At 31.8% G+C, this 20,733-nt stretch overlaps 2 protein-coding genes and 1 non-coding gene across 3 annotated transcripts; 1 reads left to right on the top strand and 2 right to left on the bottom strand.

The window, feature by feature from the left end:
* The first annotated feature begins 14,001 nt into the window (after positions 1-14,001).
* UCNL (AGC (cAMP-dependent, cGMP-dependent and protein kinase C) kinase family protein) lies at positions 14,002-15,763 on the top strand. Its single transcript, NM_112974.3, has one exon. The coding sequence runs from the start codon at positions 14,194-14,196 to the stop codon at positions 15,418-15,420; it is 1,227 nt and encodes a 408-aa protein (NP_188719.1). The 5' UTR covers positions 14,002-14,193; the 3' UTR covers positions 15,421-15,763.
* Positions 15,764-17,305: 1,542 nt separating this feature from the next.
* AT3G00380 lies at positions 17,306-18,193 on the bottom strand. Its single transcript, NR_143806.1, has one exon. It is a non-coding gene; the product is annotated as an uncharacterized misc_RNA (transcript).
* On the bottom strand, positions 18,067-19,652 carry AT3G20820 (Leucine-rich repeat (LRR) family protein). Its single transcript, NM_112973.3, has one exon. The coding sequence runs from the start codon at positions 19,512-19,514 to the stop codon at positions 18,417-18,419; it is 1,098 nt and encodes a 365-aa protein (NP_188718.1). The 5' UTR covers positions 19,515-19,652; the 3' UTR covers positions 18,067-18,416.
* Between the last annotated feature and the right edge of the window lie 1,081 nt (positions 19,653-20,733).

Below are 20,733 nucleotides of genomic sequence, written 5' to 3'. Positions count from 1 at the left end.
AGAGATGAATCTTGAGGAAGACCAGAGAAGTTTTATGGTGAGAGACCCCTTTAGAATATTATTTGTTGTATAAATAATTATGTATGCACTATACATTATTATTGTTTATAATTATTATAGGAGTTCAACTAAAACCAGCATCCAATTTGTTTTCTTACACTATACCAACGTATTTTGTCGGATTTAAACCTCAGTGAATATACGGCGATAACATTAATAGTATAGAAAATCATCCACACAAAAAGTTATCTGCTATAAAGAAAGGTGCACACGATTGACGTAATTATATGCAACGGGTTCTAGCTCATGAATAATTCCTCCATTCTGTAAAACTTATCTAAATAACCATAATTAATTATGTCTAATTTTTCAGCAGTAAGTAATAAGCATAGATTTAATAAACTCTATTAAAACTTTTACTACGTAGACTAGTAGACATTTGTGAAATTATATATTTCATACGATTAATTAAACTTCAAAATTTAAAATATTTTGTGCCATAAAATATCTTTTACTATAGTATAACGTTAACTATATATGCTCCTCCGTTTCCTTTTCTATTACGTATTGGTTAAACGCACAACATTAGAAATTACACAAATGATACAAATTTGTATATATTTTTTTTATCTGAAAACATCATTTAATAGCCAGCTAAAAACAATTGTGTATGGGTAATATATTGTGAGCTAGTGACAACTAATTTTGCAGAATACGAAAGATTTTTAAGAAAAAAAACAAAAAAAAAACATATGCATTTCTATAAAATCTAAAACAATAAAATAAAATGGGCGGTGTCACCTTCGTATAGTAAGCCAAACCTAAGATTCCAACCGAAAAAATCCAACCTTTAGGCAAATTAATTATCACTCACAATGAAATGACTTATAAACTTTTTGTAAAAGCAGATTTTAACTCTCTATCTTTCTCTCTCACTCAAGCTTCTCTCTCTAAACCCCACTAGGATTATGGGAACTCACGTCCTCGTTTAATGCGATTCATGACTCCACAAAGCCCAGCATTCCCACACTCTGCAAATCACCTCTTCGCCTTAATTACCATTTGACCATTCTACGTAAAGTCCCTCTCTCCCTCTCTCTACATCTGCTCTGCTTTACCATGTATACTTGCATACTTGATCCAGTATATGCATGTTTAAAGCATACGCCTACGTATACATTACATTCCCTAGTCTATGCATTAAAGGTATAACTTTACAAAACACAGCAAATGGGTTACTCTAAAAAAGCGATACTTTATTGTAGATCCCCGAATTCTCTCACTTCTGCATGTGTACGTTCATGCAATATTATAAGAGCCAATTCAATAAGGGGGCATTAAATATTAAGATCACATATGGAAAGAAAGATATATAGTAAAAGTAACACTTCGTTCAAAACAAATTGCATACAAGATTGACAAGAGAAAAGTACTCTTCTTTTAATTGTTAGTTTAAAGTTTTCTCATGGAGAAGGGAAGATTAAAAAAAGTTCAAACAGGAACAAAAAAATCGTAAATTTGGTAGGGGAATTTGTTTTTGTCTCCCCGAGTAAAAATCTGTTGACCGCTTACTCGGTCTTCGTACCCGTCAAAAGAGAGAGTTTTTACGAATTAATTAAATTAAAGAGCATGTTTAAGTTTAAAAGTTATTATTGCTTATGTCCTTTGCATTGTATTGTGCTAGGAGCCAGCCCTCTTTTTTAATCGCATGCCTTGTGTCATCCATTAACATCATATTCATTTAATAATTCTTATTACAATGTACGTATTTTAAATCTATATGTCGATATATATGTACATGTGTACCAAACTTGATTTCACATATGAAATTTTAGTATGGCACAAATACGTTTTAGTATCCACTATAGTACTTCATTAGGTTGCCAAAAAAAACTAGATTATGTTTCAGAATGTGATCATAGAATACTCATTCCGGAAATTTCCCAAAAAGATAAAAGTATACTCATCATACAGGCATTTGTAATAACATATCAATATACCCAAAAGGTCCAGATCTTCGTCAACTTCATTGTACTCTACTATACGTGATACTTACTTTCAAAAATAATTTAGCAAAAAATTCGAATAAGTGAAACTGAAACATTTTTTAAAAGAGATGATTTAGTTAAAAAAAAAACATGTTTGAATGATAATATGTTGTTACTTCTGTTTATATTTAAACATATTACATATACTCACACAAATATATTTTTTATGTTAACACATGTCAGATGATATAGTATGATACTAAAACAACAAATGGATTTATCAATTCAAATACACATTAAAAAATAAATACTACAATATCAAGCAGGTGTAGGTCTGCTAAAGGAAAGTTCTCATTCCACTTTTCAGATTTTATTATATCCTTCTCACTTTTATCATTTAATACAATATAACTAAAAATTTATCTGCAGTATTTCTACAAGTGAGAAAAGAAAAAATAGAAAGTTCAGAAGAAAGCTTCCTTTTATGGCTTTCTTCCAGACTGTACCACTCAGAGTTTCAGTCTGCTACGTATAAGTAGAATCTAAACCCAGAAGAATAATCAAATGACATTTTCTGAACTACTTTTTTAAGAAGGATAAATAAATAAAATCCAGAATAATCTGTTACCTTTGATGTCACATCTTGCTGCCAAAATTGGTTACTTTTTTTTCCTATATCAAAGATTTTGGGAACAAAAACAAATTGTTAAGTTTGACTGAGAAAATAAAACAATTTTAGTCATCTAAAATAACAGCTTTTACAAAATTCCCTAACAAAAAGTTGATTAAATTTTCTTTTCTTTCTTAGGAAATCTTTTTACGAAACATCTTCACTTCATATTTGAAATGCTTTTTCACCTTGTTGGCACTACTGATAGAGTGACTAGGTTTATGTTTTCCATGGATAATTTATAACTTTCCACTGGACAATGTTAGAAACAAACTTATTTTAAAGTGTGATCACTAGAATATTATTGCTGAAAAATTGAGGTCTCCTTTTGTTTTGGCCAGGATTAAAAATTATTATTTACTCTACTTATTTAGAACAAAAAGATAAAGACAAAAGTACACATGAGAGACATAACATCAAATACCAAAAATAAATTATAAACAACTAAAAGAGGTTAAAATAAAGAACTCTGTCGTGCAGAATCATGTAAAAAAGTAAAAACGATAAACCCTAGATTTTATAGTCTTACAAGTGATCAAAGCTTCTACGTTGGTCTACAAAAAGATATAAAATAAAAATTGTTTATGGAACAAAAAAATGTTTTTAAAAAAAAGAAGTTGCAGAAAATCGGAAGAATTGGGGGAAGAAAAAAGAATCTAAGGAGAGGAGAGAGTCTTTGTTGGGAAAAGTGAAGAGAATGTGCAATTTGCAGACTATTAAAGCCACCGGCGATTCTCGGTTAATACTCTTTTCTTTCTTTTTTCCCCCATCGTTCAGATTTTTGTTGCCGTCCTCCTCTCATATTATTATTACACTGCCACGTTTAGGTTAGGTTTCCTCGTGAGTTTATTATCAGTCAAATAATAATAATTCTAATTAGAGTGGACGCAAATAAAAACATATTTCTAATTAAGTTTTGCTTGGTTTTAAGCTGTTTAGATTTTCCTTTTTTTTTATAAAGATAATTAATCTTTAAAACCAAAATCTATTCTGTTTACTTAAGAAAAATATGAAATTATTGAACTTTTAAATAAATTTACTTTTGTTTGGTTGAATCTTCTATTGTTTGATATATTATAAGATGGTATTTCTTGAAATTTCTAAATGAATAATGATACTTTTAACTGATCAAGACCATCTTCAATGTATATTTTTATTTTTTACTTTAAAATAGAGTGACTCTATAACAAAACATGATTTATGTATCATTCTAATTGTACTCTAAAATAGAGTTAGTGTAATAATAGAAAGAAAAAATAGAGTTTCTCTAGATGAGCAATCCTCTCGTTTATACAAATGTTTCTAAGCATATTAATGACGATTATACCTTATGTCCTTGCTGAATTTTATGCATGAAATATTGTGCAAAACATTTAGCCACCATTAAGAAGCTTATGCGAAATCCTAAATGCAAATGTTTACTTAATAATGCAAAACCGTAATTGATCAAATGGGAAAGAGAGCCGCTCGAACTTCTCCATCTCACATATTTGATGATGATGTGGTTTTTTCTAAATCACAACCAGCAAATTACTCATTAAATGTTATTCAAACCCTACTTAATCAAACTACTATATAAACTTCATGAAGAAAGAACCATTTGAAGCCTGCGAGTTAATTAGTAGAGTCATAAAAAGGTATGGAGCCTGAGATTAAGTGTTACTTAGATAGACATGAATATAAAAATGTGCATGTGGAGGCATAGACGTTTAAATCACGAAAAACCGGTGGTAAATTCTTGGAGGAGAAAAATCAAAGAAATAGAGAGAGGTCACAGTCACGGGAATCCAGAGAAAGGCTTTGTAGAGTTTCCATGGTGAAATGTGGTGTGGTGTGTGGTGGGAGGAATAGCCGGAAAAGTGCTCGTGTCGCCTCGAGATGAGTCTCCTCTTTACCATTTATATATGTATTATTTAATTTGTATTAGTATAGTGCGATTAAATTTTATCCTTTTTGGGGATTTGCTGTGCTTGCAATGGATTTGCACTAAGTAGGGGGTATGATTCTACATGAGATCGAAATATAAGCTAAGTTCCAAAAAGGAAAAACAAAGAATGCATATATCTAAATAAGATAGGTGTGTATACACATATATATTAATGTATATAGAAAGACCTATATAATCCTTTCTTAAAAGGTAGGGTTCTACATAGGGTTTTGTTATTGTAAGAACACGAGGCCGCATAATATTATCAGGGGTGCTTTTATTAGTTGTCCTAACTCACTGAGATATAAACATATGTGCATAGCAGTATATTGAATGATCCCGAGAAAGGACCCTATAGCTTATGACTACGTTCATGGTATGCATATAGAGAGGTATGGGCGTGGCGTTTGTGTTTGTTGTTAAGTAGTTTCAATAGTTAATATTTGGACTGTTACATTTTTCGAATTTTCATGAGATATATATAGGTGGTCGTTTGATTAATTGATTGGTCTAGGTTCATTTATAGTTTTCTTTTTCTTTTTATTACTCACAACTCACAAGGAGATTCATGTGACATAGTAATAATATAAACCATACATACTGTTCTGTGAAATGGAATTTTTTTTTTATCCGAGTAGAGGTTATTGATTTTGGTTCATGCATATGATCGTTTGAAAAATAGGATTAACTATCGATAGTATATGTGATAGTTTCACAAAACAAAACTTTCTTCGAGAGTTATCTACTCATATATATATGTTTTCTTGTAGTATATAAATGTCAATTTTATCATTCTATAAATCGGTCAAACGGCCTGCACCAACGTCAAATTTGTTACCAACAATTTTACAAGATCAGCGGTATGGAGATAATTATAGTTATAGTGTCATCTATACTAGGGTAATGTAATAATTAACTGGCGTGCTCATTTAAATTCGATTTTTGTAAAATTCACATAAAGATTACGAAACTTGGATCAGCAAAATTCCTATCTATAGACCCAATTGCTAAAAAATATGGAATAGTATATCCATGTCTATTATAATCTCTTGTTTTAATTGTATAGATTACATACTTAGCTTGTATTATTTTAAATCAAGTAAGACAAGGAAGGATATAGGTTTTCGTGAACGTAGATAACCAAGGAATCACATGAAAGATATTTCAGTTTTGGGGTAAAGAATCACATCTAGTACTACTAATACTATATATAAATTATTAAGATTTTGTTGTCTTAAATAATACGTTATTTTCTATAGCTATAATCGACGTAGAACCGCATCGAATAATTTATCAAAAGGTACGCAGAGTCTACGCTACCCTCATATACACCAATAGTCCTCTAATAAAAAAGAGAGTTAAAGAATTCATTCTCAAGAAGATATCCGATAAAACTAGGGATTGCTTACTATCTCTCTTTATCTTAAGAATTTGTGATTATAAACATTAATGAAATACATGGCGTGTATTGGTTACTTAATAGAAATGGCTTTCTTAAAGAATATAATCTTATCTTATTCATTTTTTAAATATCCGTTTTAAGTTCATATGATTATAGCAACTACTACGTAAGGAAAAGAAACGCAAAATTTCTCATGTTCATGGGTTGTGAGGAACTGAGATAGTGTTTGGCATGAATTCGTTCATTGTAACCATCCCGTAGTTGAATAAAAACTGAAATCAAGATTTTAATTTGATATTCAAACTTTTGATCTTGTGTCTAACTATGTATAGCAATTTTTATAATGTTTTTTTTTTTTTAATCATCTACAATAGACTCACGATTTTAGTGATTTGAGAGTCGGTTAATGGGCAGCGTTCATTTTATGATGTACATTTGTTGGGCTTAATTAGTCGGGTAATAATAAATGGGTTTGGCCCAGTTATATTGCTTACGATTCCCAACCAATTATGAATCTGTCACTTGTAATCTGAAACGCTTACTAACCTGTTAGCCGGATTTGTTTAACTCAGGAAATCAAACTAATTAGTAGAGCAAGTAAATAATAAGCAAAAGCTTTAACAAACACATGAATTAATGGGTCCAAATAGTTGCAGCGATTAAGGCAGATAACTCTCTTTGTAAACCAAATCACTTTTTATTTACCATTCACGAATTATGTTCATATAATGGTGCATATTCAAAAATAAGAAAACTATCGCGGACCAATCATAAACCGATTTACAAATAATGTTTCTCTGCGATATTTTGTTGTTCATCCTAAAAATAATACAAACTAGAACGCTTATGTATTTGTGCACCCGAACCGCCGTAATAATTCAAATCTAATATCTACATAGGTAAAAAATCTAACTATTTATATGATATAAAATTAAATAATATGTTTAACCACATTACATCCTTCTTTACTTTCCTCTTCAATTGTTTATATGATTTGAATTAAATAACAAACTTTCAGGGAGGTGTTTTTTTGTAGTTTTTAAAAAAAGGATGTTTAACTTTTACTTCCTAAAGAATTAGAATGGGATCCGGGGAGGAATCAAAAGGCTTCACATCTCCTTTGAAACCGTTGTACCTAGCTCTAAATCTAATTGGAACACATGTAATTTAGTGAATTGAGCATTCACTTTTTCTAAATACTTTCTCTTAAAGTTCATTTCGGTCTAATTTCATCATTGATTTGAATCGGCCCATTAGTTATCTTTCTCTATGCTAGTCTTGTTTAGGCCGACAGTAACTTTTGTTAATCTTAGCACATGGGGAATATAAGACTAATTTTTTGTTTGTTTTTTTTCTTTTTTTCTTTTTTGTGTGTCTTCAGTTTGTTATGACTCATACAAGCATTTGCTTTTGCTTTTGCTTTTGTTTTTGTTTTTGTTTTTGTTTTTGTTGTTGTTTTTGTTTTTGTTTTTTAAAGCTTGTATTTATCTACTTTGTCTCTCTTTTCAACCTTGTAAAACAGTTCACTTTTCTTAAGTTACAAGCTTTGTCTTGTCCTAAAAGCAAAGATCCCTGGCGAAACAAAGAATTGGTCAAATCGCAAGAGTGTTTCCAAGAAATATAGTTTGATAAAGAGTTATTAAAATCCTCTGACCATACATCGCTTTGACCATATAGCGAATTAAAGCTAAAGCAAAAACAAATGAGTGTCTTTTTTCAACAAAAAAAAAGGAGTCTCTTTTCAGTTTGACCTTACTTGAAGTTGAGTTGAATATATACTTATTAAACGAGTGAAACCTGCTACTTCTTATATAAACAAATCATGTCCCAATTATCAATCTCATAATCATTTGAATGTTTTTTTGGCAAATAACGAAGCCTAAGTCATGGGCATATGTCTCCCTACTACACAAAAACATAGAAGACATTATTAGAGAAAATTCCCACAATTAAAGAATTTGAATGATATAACGTAATTTGCCAACTATTTTCCACACAGAAAATTCTTTAATTGTCAGAATTCAGAAGCATGCAGCCATTTCATCTCCACAAACTCTCATCTAAATTCCCACCGAGAGTTTCCTCCCACCAAAAGACCTGTGGGTGTGCCTGAGGGTCAGTACATGTTTTTACATACACCAAATTTAAAACACTATATACAGATACAATATGTGTATACACAGTTTTAATATATGTTTTATTTATTTGTACGTGTACATACATATCTACGAAGAGGCGACTGTAGGGAGAAAGTGGACTATAGAAGTAGTGGAGGGGTTACAAAACCTTTTCAGCCCCAAAATCTACATAGACACGCATATTAGTGATGGAATCGCATATAATGTTCTTATTAAAGTACTTCATATATTAGTAGTGGAAGGAAGACCGAAGAAATTGATTAAAACACATAAAAATTAAAAATGCTTCCATCAATAATAAAAAGAACTATATGGCTACGCATTCAGTGATTAAATCATATATAATTAAAATCTTATTATATAAAATATGGTTTTCAAAGTTATTAATTCATAGGATTATGCCACGTGTCAAGTCTATCGATCAGATGTTGGCATGTGTAAGAAAATAGTTAACTTTTTTCTTTTTAAAGAAATAGAAATAATTTGCACAAAAAACGAAAAAAAAAATACTAAAAAAGAAATCAATTAACTTTTTTTCTTAAAGAAATAGAAAACTAAAAAATAAATCATTATTAACATATACTAATTCATATGTCTATATCTAAAAATTATTACATTTTATTTTTCTTAACCAAAAAGAAAATTAACAAAAAAAATTATATATGTTATTGGTCAAATTTTTAATATATATGGTATTAACAAAAAAAATATTATTAATAATTATGTTTTGTTAATTGTTAATAATTTTTAATATTAACTAAGATATAGATTTGATCTCATATATATATTATTTTTACATGAAATCATTATCAAGTAAGATGAAGTGTGTAAAATTAAAATCGAGTTTTTTATGAAATAGATAGTTAAAATTGTATTACAAAATTGAATGTGTAAGATAAAAATTTGTTTTTTTCTTCTAAATACTAAATTATAATAAAGAAAAAGTGTGTAGGTTTTTATTTAGACTTCAAATATCATTAATAAGATTGAATTGGTATAATAAAATAAAATGCAAAAGACTACTATTTTACTATTCAAAATTATATATCAAGAACAACGTATTAGTTATTATTTTACTATTCAAAATTTAAATATTATCGATAAAATTTACATTTACATTTTACATCCGCTTATTTAGGCGGGCCTTATCTAGTATTCTATAAAGTCTAGTGGAAAAACTTAGAAGTAGAACAATGAAATAAAAATAGAAAGAGAATCCACGAATAATAAAATTTTATGCGTAAAACATACGTGGGAGGTGGATCATGCAGAGCCTTTAAATGGTTTACTCTATTCTTCGAATTTTTGTCTCCCTTTAATCGTGCCAAGAACAATTTAAAATACTCGTTTGTGCAATACACTTTTGATTTATCTTCTGAAAAATCGTTGGCCAAAAAGTAATGGCCGACAAGAGTCATCATAAGTCTTTTTTCTTTCCATCCAAATAAATTATAAAACTGATGTATGTTTTTTTTCTAAATTTGACAACGTGGATGGAAGAAGAAGAATGTGATTGTTGATGCCAAAAAGAAAGAATGAAGAATGTGATTCATGTAATGCTTTTTGTTACTACCATTTTTCTCTTCTGAATTTGACGTTTTGTTTGTAGTAGTTATTCGTAGACAAGAGGACTAATTAAGCACGGATTGGTACGTATATTCTGTTTTTGGGTTATGGACTCAACTCAGGTAAACAGTTAAACGTATTTTAAGTAAACAAAAAAAACAATAAAGTAGCGTTGAAGTAATATATACAGATAATACTTAGGTACTCTAGTTTTGGTTTTAAATATATTATATGAATAATAATGTAGTTTACGGACAATAGTTGGATTTAGCTAGTATTTGTTACAAACATGTAGCGCATATATCACAAAACAGGGAATAAACCAAATATTGATATAATTATTTATGTACTATTAGTATTATTTAATTATATATGTGGATAATACAGTATTGATGTATATGTTGTTATTCGAGTGCTCCAGTACTATATATTTTGGTATGGTTACGACTTGTGAAAGTTTCATTTCACGAGTTAATACTCGTAAAACCTTAACTGTCTTCCATTTTGTCCGGGTGTTTAACCCCGTGACTGCCATATAAATATAAATAAGCTGTAATCATCATGACATCAGATTCCCAAAATTTCATGACTTTCTTTACAATGAAGGTTTTTAATACATTGTTTAAGCTATAGATTAATGGAAAATAAAAATATTGAGTGGGGGTAATTATGTTCATAATTTAATAAGAGGCCGGAAATAAATAAATAGAGTACAGTGTGAAAGATACACTGTGCCCTAAAGTGGTAACTCTTTCTCATTTAAAATTCCTTTTTCTGAAATTTCTCTATCGCTCGTTTCTGAAACCATTACAAAAATACACTGTTTTACGTATTTTCATTTTTTTCGATTGTGCATACCACGTGACTTACCCGCACTTCCTTCCCAAATATCTATACTTCAAAATAGATTCATGACAAAAATAAAATAAAAATAAGATTCAACAATGTGTGAAGATTACAATGAGAAATTTAAGTTTCACAGAATTACAATTACATATCATATCAGTTAAGATTCAACAATGTGTGAAGATTACAATGAGAAATTTAAGTTTCACAGAATTACAATTACATATCATATCAGTTAGTGATCTACATCGATCTCTTATACTCAAGACTATTACGTCTAACTTTTTAATGTGAAATTTGTAGTAAAACAATGTTTATAGTGAAACTTTTATTTTCGTCATCGACCAAAATGTGAAACGGATTGACTACCCAAAATTCTGGTTAGGTTCGATGTATTTTAGAAAATATATCAATATATACACCATACACCTTTTTCATTGAATACATCTTTTATCTCGATGACCTTGCGAGCTTAAACAATATCAACAAAAAAAAGAAAGAAGATTACCAAAAAAAACTTATGAGAACGAAAGAATCTCAGATTATTCATAACATCTGATTATTCATTTAAAAAAATTCCTAAATATAGTAGGACCATATATATCATTTCTGTCAAGTTTTTCTTAGTTGTTACTATCAACCACTACATGTAATTGTCATCATGTTATGAGATCCACCAGATGGTCCAGATCTTTTCGTGTTCTGTGTGTATTAAGAAGGATTTAGCAAAGAATTTAACTACAATATATTACGTGGTCCAAATAATATTGGTAATTGTATCACTGTCGGATATCTATTTTGTAAAAGTTTGAGTACTAAAAATCAATGAAAAGAAGACATCGTCTAATCGTCATTAGTAATCTATTTCAAAGTGTTCAATAAAAAATAACATTAAAACGGGTTTGATAATTTGTGTATTAAAGTATATTTTGTAAAATAAAGTAAAATCCTTACATAACAACATATAACTTTCGTTAATTTTAGATGTGTAAACCAAGTTTCTGAATATGTAGTTTCTACGTCTGAAGGAATCATTGAATTATTCAAGAAATTGATGTTTTTGTGTGAATATCGTTTTCTAAAAGATTTGAGAAGATATGTTTGGAGTGTGTTTAGAAAATTAATTACAAACGTAAAAGAATTTAAAAAATAATTTAGAGACATTAAAAATTAGAGTTTGATAAAAAGAAAAAGGAAAAATGTAAAAAAAAATTACTTTTCTATAAAATTTGGAAATTTTTTTCCTATGGTAATTAGAAAATTATTTTGGCTATATAAAAAAGAGCTCAAGACGTCTTGAAAAACAAGAAAGTTGAGACATAAAGAAACTTTTTCGAGAGTTTTCTCAGATTTTGTGTGAAACATAGTTTCGCGGTTTAATGCTTGTCTGATCAAAGCTTAATTGTTCGTTGGTATAACATTCATATGTGACAGTTAGTCCAGAAACTTATAGAATTGAAATCTAAATTTAGAGAGTTAGAGATTTAGAAAGAGTTTAGCCCATGTTAGGTTATCTTTATTAAATTAATCTAGGTTCAGAGAAGTTTAGTTAAGGTGGAGATTTATCTTTAAGATTTCATATTAATAAAACGGAACGGTGTAACAACAAGATTATGTTTAGTTTACGCGTTTGTGAATATGTTGTATTTATTTTCTTAATATAATAAAATCAAAATCTAAACATGATTGAATCTCTTGTCTCGTTTATTTTCTTCACTTTATATTATTTCATCCGCAATTACAGTTTCTTTTTTTTTAAACATACTTTTTCCAACATGTATATAAACAATTACACGTACAGAAATGTCTTCTCTAACATGTATATAAACAATTACACGTACCGAAATGTCTTCTCTAGCATGTATATATAAGCAATAATCTATATCATAAATAACAAACAATACAAACCATACTATAAATATTAAAAAAAAAAGTCGCTAATTCGAAAGTGAGTTAGGCATTCTTTAAAATACGACGTCTACAATTAGGAACAATAAATCGGATTAATGAAAGTAGGTTTAATAATTGTACGGGCGTGCCAAGAGATTAACACTAAACAAAGATTTAGCTTTTGATTTAAATGTGGTAGTTGCGAGGCGCCAGTTTGGCTTGTCGCGACACATTGGCTCTACTGCATTATGTTACCGCACGTGTTCCATTATTTCTTACTCCTTCATTATTTTCAATTAGTTTTCTATTTCTCCTTGTCGTGAAGTAGAAAAGAAAAAAGAAAAAACATACACATAAGTATATATTATAATCAAAACTAAGTTTTGTTTTTCTTTTTCTCGACAACCTGGATATTAATGCATTAATAGAAATTCGTATTGTACAACCCATGACACTAATACGTCTGCCACTTGATTATCATATCTATGAACATACGTAAATTAAAAAGTATTAAGTGGTCTTAGCTCGCATTATAATGTTATTGATGTTAGTTAAGATGAATCCAAGTGTCTTGATCTTAAGACTCATCACACTTCTGATTTCTGAAAGATTACTCTCCTAGAAATCTATAAATGAGTTATTAATTAGGCAAATTGAGTATATGAGACTGAATATCTGGTCCTTGGTTAAGACTTTCGAACAACCAGACTTAGCTTACTTTACTGAATTACTGTACATGCATTCCATTTGCAAATCTCCACTGAAACTTGCAGCGTGTTTTTTTTCGTATCCAAGATTCAACTGTTGCATCATTCTCCAATCTCTATATATCCACAAAATCATAAAAAAGATGAACTTCAAAATTGATTGAACAAGAAAATATGGAGAAATAATTTGAGAGGACGTCTTAAAACCTTAGAAGTTTCGAGCGAATTTTCGAGCGAAATTTGATATTATTTTCTGTATATTAATTGATATCACAAGTAAAAATTAAAACAACCTTACCATATGATGCAGCGAGATATCTAATATTATTATCTTTTAATTTATTTATTATAATTATTCTAAAATATTCTAAGTTTTAGGGTTTTGTGCTTTATTATAAATAGCCTTTTTAGGCCTCTTATTGTATTCAGTTATTTGATAAATTGATTAATCGAAAGATTGAAAGAAGTTTTTATAAACCACTGTAAAGAGTATTCACAAACCTAAGAGCTTTTGCGAAAGCCCTGAGAGAAGAACTCTCAAACCCTAGATTTCCGGGTATTCTGAGAATCAACGGATCTGTAATCCTATTCTAGAAGCTTCCGTTTCATCACCATAAAAACTTAATATCATTCTTAAAGTATCGCAAATTCGAATAAATATTTATACCTTTACAAATCAATTAAACGTCTTATATAATTTATATGAGAAAATTTAACTAATCAATTATCGTAGATTAGGTGGATGCCGTATAGTCAAGGTGTCATTATCCTATCAAAGAAAATGAAATTCTAGATTATATTACGTGCGCATATATATCTTCCGTAACCATTTTTTTATTAGACAAGAGACATTGATCGCCATAATATGGGGAAAATAATTAGCAATCTTAAATAAAATTTTGCATTTTTTAAAAAAGCTCTAAAGAGACAAATATAATTAACAAATTCGAAGACAACGATAAGTCGATAACCGAGAGAACAGTATTATAATTATAAATAGAGGTAAGAGGAGACACAATACAAAATTCAGACCCACTCGTCTCTCATCACTCACACTCAATGGAGCCATCACCGTCGTCCCCACCATCATCACCGCCGGAGATTCTCGACCTTGACTCTATCAAAGCTCTCAAAATCCTCGGTAAAGGCGCCACAGGTACCGTCTTCCTCGCGCACGACGTCGTTTCAACCTCTTCTTCTTCTTCTCCCTTCGCGGTCAAGCTCGTCCCCAAATCCTCTGCTTCCTCTCTCCGCCGTGCACGGTGGGAAATCGAGGTCCTCCGTCGTCTCTCCGTTGACTCTAATCAAAACCCTTTTCTTCCACGTCTCTTAGCTTCTTTTGAGTCACCGGAATACTTTGCTTGGGCCGTCCCTTATTGTTCCGGCGGTGATCTTAATGTACTTCTTCATCGTCAAAACGACGGCGTTTTCAGTTCCTCTGTTATTAGATTCTACGTGGCGGAGATCGTCTGTGCGCTTGAGCATCTTCATACCATGGGGATCGCTTACAGAGACTTAAAACCAGAGAACATTCTGATTCAGCAATCCGGTCACGTTACCTTAACCGATTTTGACCTTTCTCGGAGCCTTAAAAAACCCCTCCGACCCCATTTCTATCAACCCGACCCGGAATTGATAATCGATCGTAAAAAAAGTCGGAGCTTTTCTCGGTTGATCTCGCCGACGGCGGAGAAAAACAAAACAGGGTTGAAGAAAACAAGATCCGCTCGGGTTAACCCAATTAATCGCCGGAAAACGAGTTTCTCCTCCGGTGAACGTTCTAACTCATTTGTTGGAACGGACGAGTACGTCTCGCCGGAGGTAATTCGCGGCGACGGTCACGACTTCGCCGTCGATTGGTGGGCTCTTGGCGTTTTGACATACGAGATGATGTATGGAGAGACGCCGTTCAAGGGTAAGAGCAAGAAGGAGACTTTTCGTAACGTGTTGATGAAGGAACCCGAGTTCGCCGGAAAACCCAACGACCTCACTGATTTGATCCGGCGGTTACTGGTGAAGGATCCGAATAGAAGGTTAGGTTGCCACCGTGGCGCGGCGGAGATAAAAGAGCTCGCTTTTTTCGCGGGTGTGAGGTGGGATTTGTTAACGGAGGTGTTACGACCTCCGTTTATTCCGTTAAGAGATGACGGAGAGTTAACGGTAGGTGGGTTTGATATAAGGGAACATTTTGAGAAACTGAGGACGACGCCATCATCAGCTCCTCCGTCACCGTTACGTTCTCCGCCGCACGTGTGTCGTAAAAACGATCCGTTTATTGAATTCTAATCCACGTGTGGGGAATCTAACACGTACAAAGTTGTAGAGAAAATGTATATCCATAACCCCCTAACGTGTGAGAATTATGAAAATTATAATCTTTTGGTGTTGAAGACTTCGCTTGCACAATCCGAAGAAAATATTTGTAAAATATAGCGAAATTTAGATAAAACTATGATTTTTTTAAAAGGTATAATTATAAGGAGTCATTAGTTTATTTTGATTTAGAATGTAAAGGAAAAAGATGGAGTTAGTGGGTATTGGATTTGGATACGAATTATCAAGAAGTTGGGTTGAAAATGTGGTAGAAATAAAAATAATAATAAAGAATAAGATGGGAATGTGTTAATCATAATTACATAACATAAACACTTCCATAAGCACGTTACCTGATAATTACACTTGAGAATCCACATTTGAATATATACCTTTCCTTCTTTCACATACGTTGATAGCACTCAACATTGTTCAATTACAATAATTAATAAGCTATGATAGAGTAAATAATTATTTTGCTGGCTTTATTAGTTAAATCGTCGATCATCAAAGTTCTAGTGATTCGGGAAATGATTTTTAGCGATTAAGGATAAGATATTGAACTTAAGCCGGCAAGTAAGTGAATCCCAACAAACACTTTAGATATGTTTAACGAAGTGTTGGGGCACCTTGATGCCACATCTCTGATTACTTTATTGATTAATAATGTTTCAGTTGACAAAGATCTAGTCATCGAAGAAAATTATCATCACGTCAAGAAGCCCCAACACTTATGAAATTGATTACAACATATCCATGGAGAATCGTTTGTTCGAATTCGAATTCCGTGTTATTTTTTAAGTAAAGCAAGAAATTGCTAAGCCTGGAGCTGAATTAGTAATCCAATACTTACTGATATTATCATATTAACAAGTTATGATAAATCTGTCTCTTCTTCTTTAGAACTCAAAGTTTCTAGCTATCATTCCTATAGTTTTATAAAATGTTATCACGGAGAGATATGTATAGAAGTGGTTCAATATCATCTCGAGTCTCTACGATGGATCTAAGACTAGCTTACTTTTTGTGTTTTTATGATATAGCAATAGATGCAATTGTGTTGAGATATGGAGCAAAAAGCAAAGTCACGGGTAAAACAAAGTCCTACCCATATTAAGGATACACCTACAAGCTAAAAAGATAGGTGTTTGGCTTTGAAAATGAAAAATTAACTTTTATGTAGGTGTTCCGCCCAAAACTTGCAAAGCATACATTTACAAATGATTTATAGTGTTTGAAAATACGTACATGTCCTTTTTATTTACAATACATACGTTTGAAAGTCACACCGAAAATGCCTTAGAAAGTCATTTCACAAACGATCTTTGATCAAAGAAAAACAAAGATCCATGTAAAGTGTTAGCAGAAAAGTTTTGGAGATTGCACAAAATTTAAAATCTGATTATTTAACATATTAATTGTAACGTTCTCAACGCTCTTGTTAGTAGCTATCAATTTATTTATTTTGAATAACACTTGTTCCATTAGATTTAGCTTGGTTCAGTCACCAAAAAAAGTAATTAGCTAGAAGTTTCACTGTACAAGGAGAGTCAATTTAAACAATGACTCATATGGTTTGTTTTCTTGCATACCATTATGCATTTGGTTCTTTGTAATGTTTCTGTTAATTATAGAAAACAGATCCTATTCAAGTATGTTAAGAGTTTTTACAAGTAGTGAACAAAGTGTATTTCGAGTAGTACTGATTAAGACAAATACAAAAAGGAGGAATAAAAAATAAAAAAAGAAAGTGGACAAAACCTATAATTATAGTTTGGCATTTCTCAAAATTGACAATGGGTATTTTATACTAAAATCCATCAAGATAAATATTGGAAAAAATAAATAATTAATAGGACAAAAGAAGATTTGGATATTAGGAAGGTGATCACATGTTGTGTTCGACCAACCTTATTCCATAAGCAACAGAAGGCAGGGAGAGAGTTAAAGAACTTGTACAACTTTCTTCTTCTTCTTTAGTTCATGTTAAAAAAAAAATCATTTTGTTTTGATGATGTATGGCAGATTATTTATCGGAATATATAATCAAATAGGTTCAAACTTAATACATAATTTATACGTTGTACAAATGGTTTGTTTGAATCTCAACTTTACATACCACAAAGTATGAAAACAAGATTTGTGATGGACTCTAAACCATAAAAATCTATAGGGACCAACGTACGTAGGCCCAATTAGTTTGGACTCTAAAGCTGTATGAGCCCAAAACGTTTTGTAAGCAAGTATATAAATGTGTGTAATTAGAGACATAAGCAATGAATGCAGTGACATAAAGAGTAGACCCATGTAGTGAAGCAGCGACAGGTCCTGAGGTTAACACTCACCGCAAAATGCTTTACAGAGTCTCACATGCAATGCCTCTGCCCATTTATTTATTACCCCCACAACGCTTTCTTTTTAATGTTTCATTTAATTCTTCTTCATGTGATTGTGATTTGAATTTTTCCATATTATGTGTATTTGGCTCTAGAATAAATGTTCTTAAACAAACCCAACTAAATGCATTCCTAGTCTATAGTTATATGTATATCGTATAAAATATGTAAGAAAAAACAAAAAATAGTTTACTCGATACATTAAATACGAACATATCCGTAGGTATTTCCATGTATATCCTATGTTCGGATATATTCCCAATATTGACTCTTGTCACAGTAAACATAATTGATTATCAAATATGTTCGTGTGTTATAGAGAAAATTTAATCGTCTATAAAACAGTTTATAGTAATCGTATACGTACACATATAACATATTACAAAAAACCAAACAATTGAATTAAAAATGATAGCAATCGTGTGACGAATGAAACTGGAAGTTTATATATTTTGTTAATCATCCCATAATTCAACTAAACGTAGCATACAATTTTAAATCTTTTTTTTATAAAATGCATAACCATAAATATAATAATGTCTCTAATGAAAAAACTCAAATTACATATAAAAATCAATTTTTCAAGCAAGCTCTTAAAGGTTTACCACAAAGACAGTCGTTAAACATAAACGACGCCGCTTCAAGATGATCAAACGGTGAACCTACCGGAATCCTCCCACAGAGATGGTTATGGCTAAGATCCAAATGACCAATAAACGACGCACCTGAGATCGATCTCGGTATTGGTCCTTTCAGATTATTATACGACAAATCAAGAACTGTGAAGTAAGACCTTGGTCCAAACCCTTCAGGTATCTTCCCTTGTAGCAAGTTCCGGCTCAAATTCAGATTCATCACCGACGACGTCATCAGAGTTTGAGGTATCTCGCCGGAGATTTTGTTTCCGTCGAGGTTAAGTGTGGCTAGTACCGACATACGTCCTAGAGACGGTGGGATTGTACCGTAGAGTTGGTTACCGGAGAGATCCACGTCAGCTAACCGGTAGATATTGGTTAATGATTCTGGGATCCGACCGGTTATTCGGTTACCGGATAATAACGCACGGCTGAGCATTTTTAATCTTCCGACGTCCGACGGGATTACACCGGAGATTAAGTTGTTACGGAGATCTAAATGCATTAAGCTAGAGAGATTGGTTAATGATTTTGGAATTGAACCGGAGATTCGGTTATCGGCTACGTTTAAAACAGCTAACCGGTTTAATCTTCCGATGTCGTATGGAATCCCACCGGAGATTTGGTTTCCGATTAAGTCGAGTGTACGGAGAAAAGGAAGACGAGTGATACATTTAGGGATTTCGCCGGAGATACCTTTCCAATCGGCGATTGTAATGGCGGAGAGACGAGTGAGCTCACATATCGAGGCGGAGATGTGTCCGGTCATGTAACCGGTTCGGTGAGCTCGTTCGAAGATTGGATCTTCTGACTCGCCGCGGAGATTTATGTCGGCGACTCGGTGAGTGAGCGAGTCGCAGCTAATACCGTACCAGTTGTGGCAACAGTCTTGGCCTGTCCATGAGTTGAAAATGCCGAGGTAAGGCTCGTGAAGAGCTGATCGGAAAGCTAGAAGTGCACGGCGGTCTGACGGCGGACAACACGTGGCGGATGAGATTAGAAGGAGTAGGAGTAAAACGACGACGTTGAGATTCATTGTTTGAAGATTCTTTTTGAGTGACAGTGTTGGGAATTGGGACTTGATGGGTGAGGGAAGAAGATAGACGTTAATGGCATATAAATAGAGGATATTAAATAAAAGAGGGAATTTTTAAAAATATATTAATAAAAAAAGGACAATACTTTGCTTTATTTTTTTTTTTACGTGAAATTGTTAAAATAATAATTCGATATGGGTAAGATTAGACACTTTGGCCTCGTTCAATAATGAAGCTTGTGTTCGTGTAATCTTGATTAATCAAGAAATTCTACATCAAATTAGTCAACAACAAATGTCAAATTCATGTTAGATATCTTAAACACAAAAAAACGAGAACGTAAGAAATTGGTAATAACTTTTAACATGTGGGTTTGTTGTTTGAGTAACATGTGATTGTGTGGTTTGTAATAACTAGTTGTAGCAATAATATGGCCACAAAAATGAAGAAACATACACATGGATTTATAGTGTTGAGCACATTCATTAGATGGTAATAGAAAAGGTTGCAGACAAATTAAGATAGAGACAGGAACTGAAAGTGGGGGAGAGTTCCCATGCAAATAATTGAAGCTACGATTAGATTTTCCGATGCGACTTGCCGGTTGGATAAGCTTGTTGCTTACTACAATCATATCACAGGGTCAACATGACGCCACGTGGTTATGTTCTTGCATTTTAATCCTTTTTCTAATCATGTTATGAGATGACGATACACATCTTCGAGTCGCAAATAGTTGTGGTTCCGTAACTTATGTTGACTATGGGCCTGGTTTAAACGCAGCGGGTACGATTGCGGTTGCGGGAATTTGCGGAAACGGGCGGTTGCGGTTTCAAACGTTATCAAGTGTTTTGAACGACTGGTTGAGCGTTTGGTAATGAGTGCGTTTGCGGGAGTTTTATGACTGGTAAACCAGCGGGTGCGATAGTAATTAAATAAAAAATAACCAAAATAAATATAATATATTACTATTAAAAGAAAAAAAATACAATATATTATTATGATAAATTGATAATATTTGAAAAATTAAACATACTTAATAATTAAAACCATAAATAAAACTAAAAATTCAAAAATAAATAAATTTTGTAAGAAAAAGTTTAATACTTTATGCATTTGGTACATCACCAAAAATTGCATCAAGTAGTGTGATAAACTGTAAATAACGTTGAACTCGCGGGTTTTCCGGATTGCCTCTATACATATGATAAAGTTTCT

Source organism: Arabidopsis thaliana, chromosome 3 (assembly GCF_000001735.4).
Source record: "Arabidopsis thaliana chromosome 3, partial sequence".
NCBI lineage: Eukaryota > Viridiplantae > Streptophyta > Magnoliopsida > Brassicales > Brassicaceae > Arabidopsis > Arabidopsis thaliana.
The sequence above is the reverse complement of the archived record's forward strand: the minus strand, read 5'-3'. Positions and strand labels throughout refer to the sequence as shown.

What these genes read in the sequence shown, in the direction of transcription:
- UCNL (NM_112974.3), top strand. Translation starts at nt 14,194, where the DNA reads ATGGAGCCATCACCGTCGTCCCCACCATCATCACCGCCGGAGATTCTC.
- AT3G20820 (NM_112973.3), bottom strand. Translation starts at nt 19,514, where the DNA reads ATGAATCTCAACGTCGTCGTTTTACTCCTACTCCTTCTAATCTCATCC.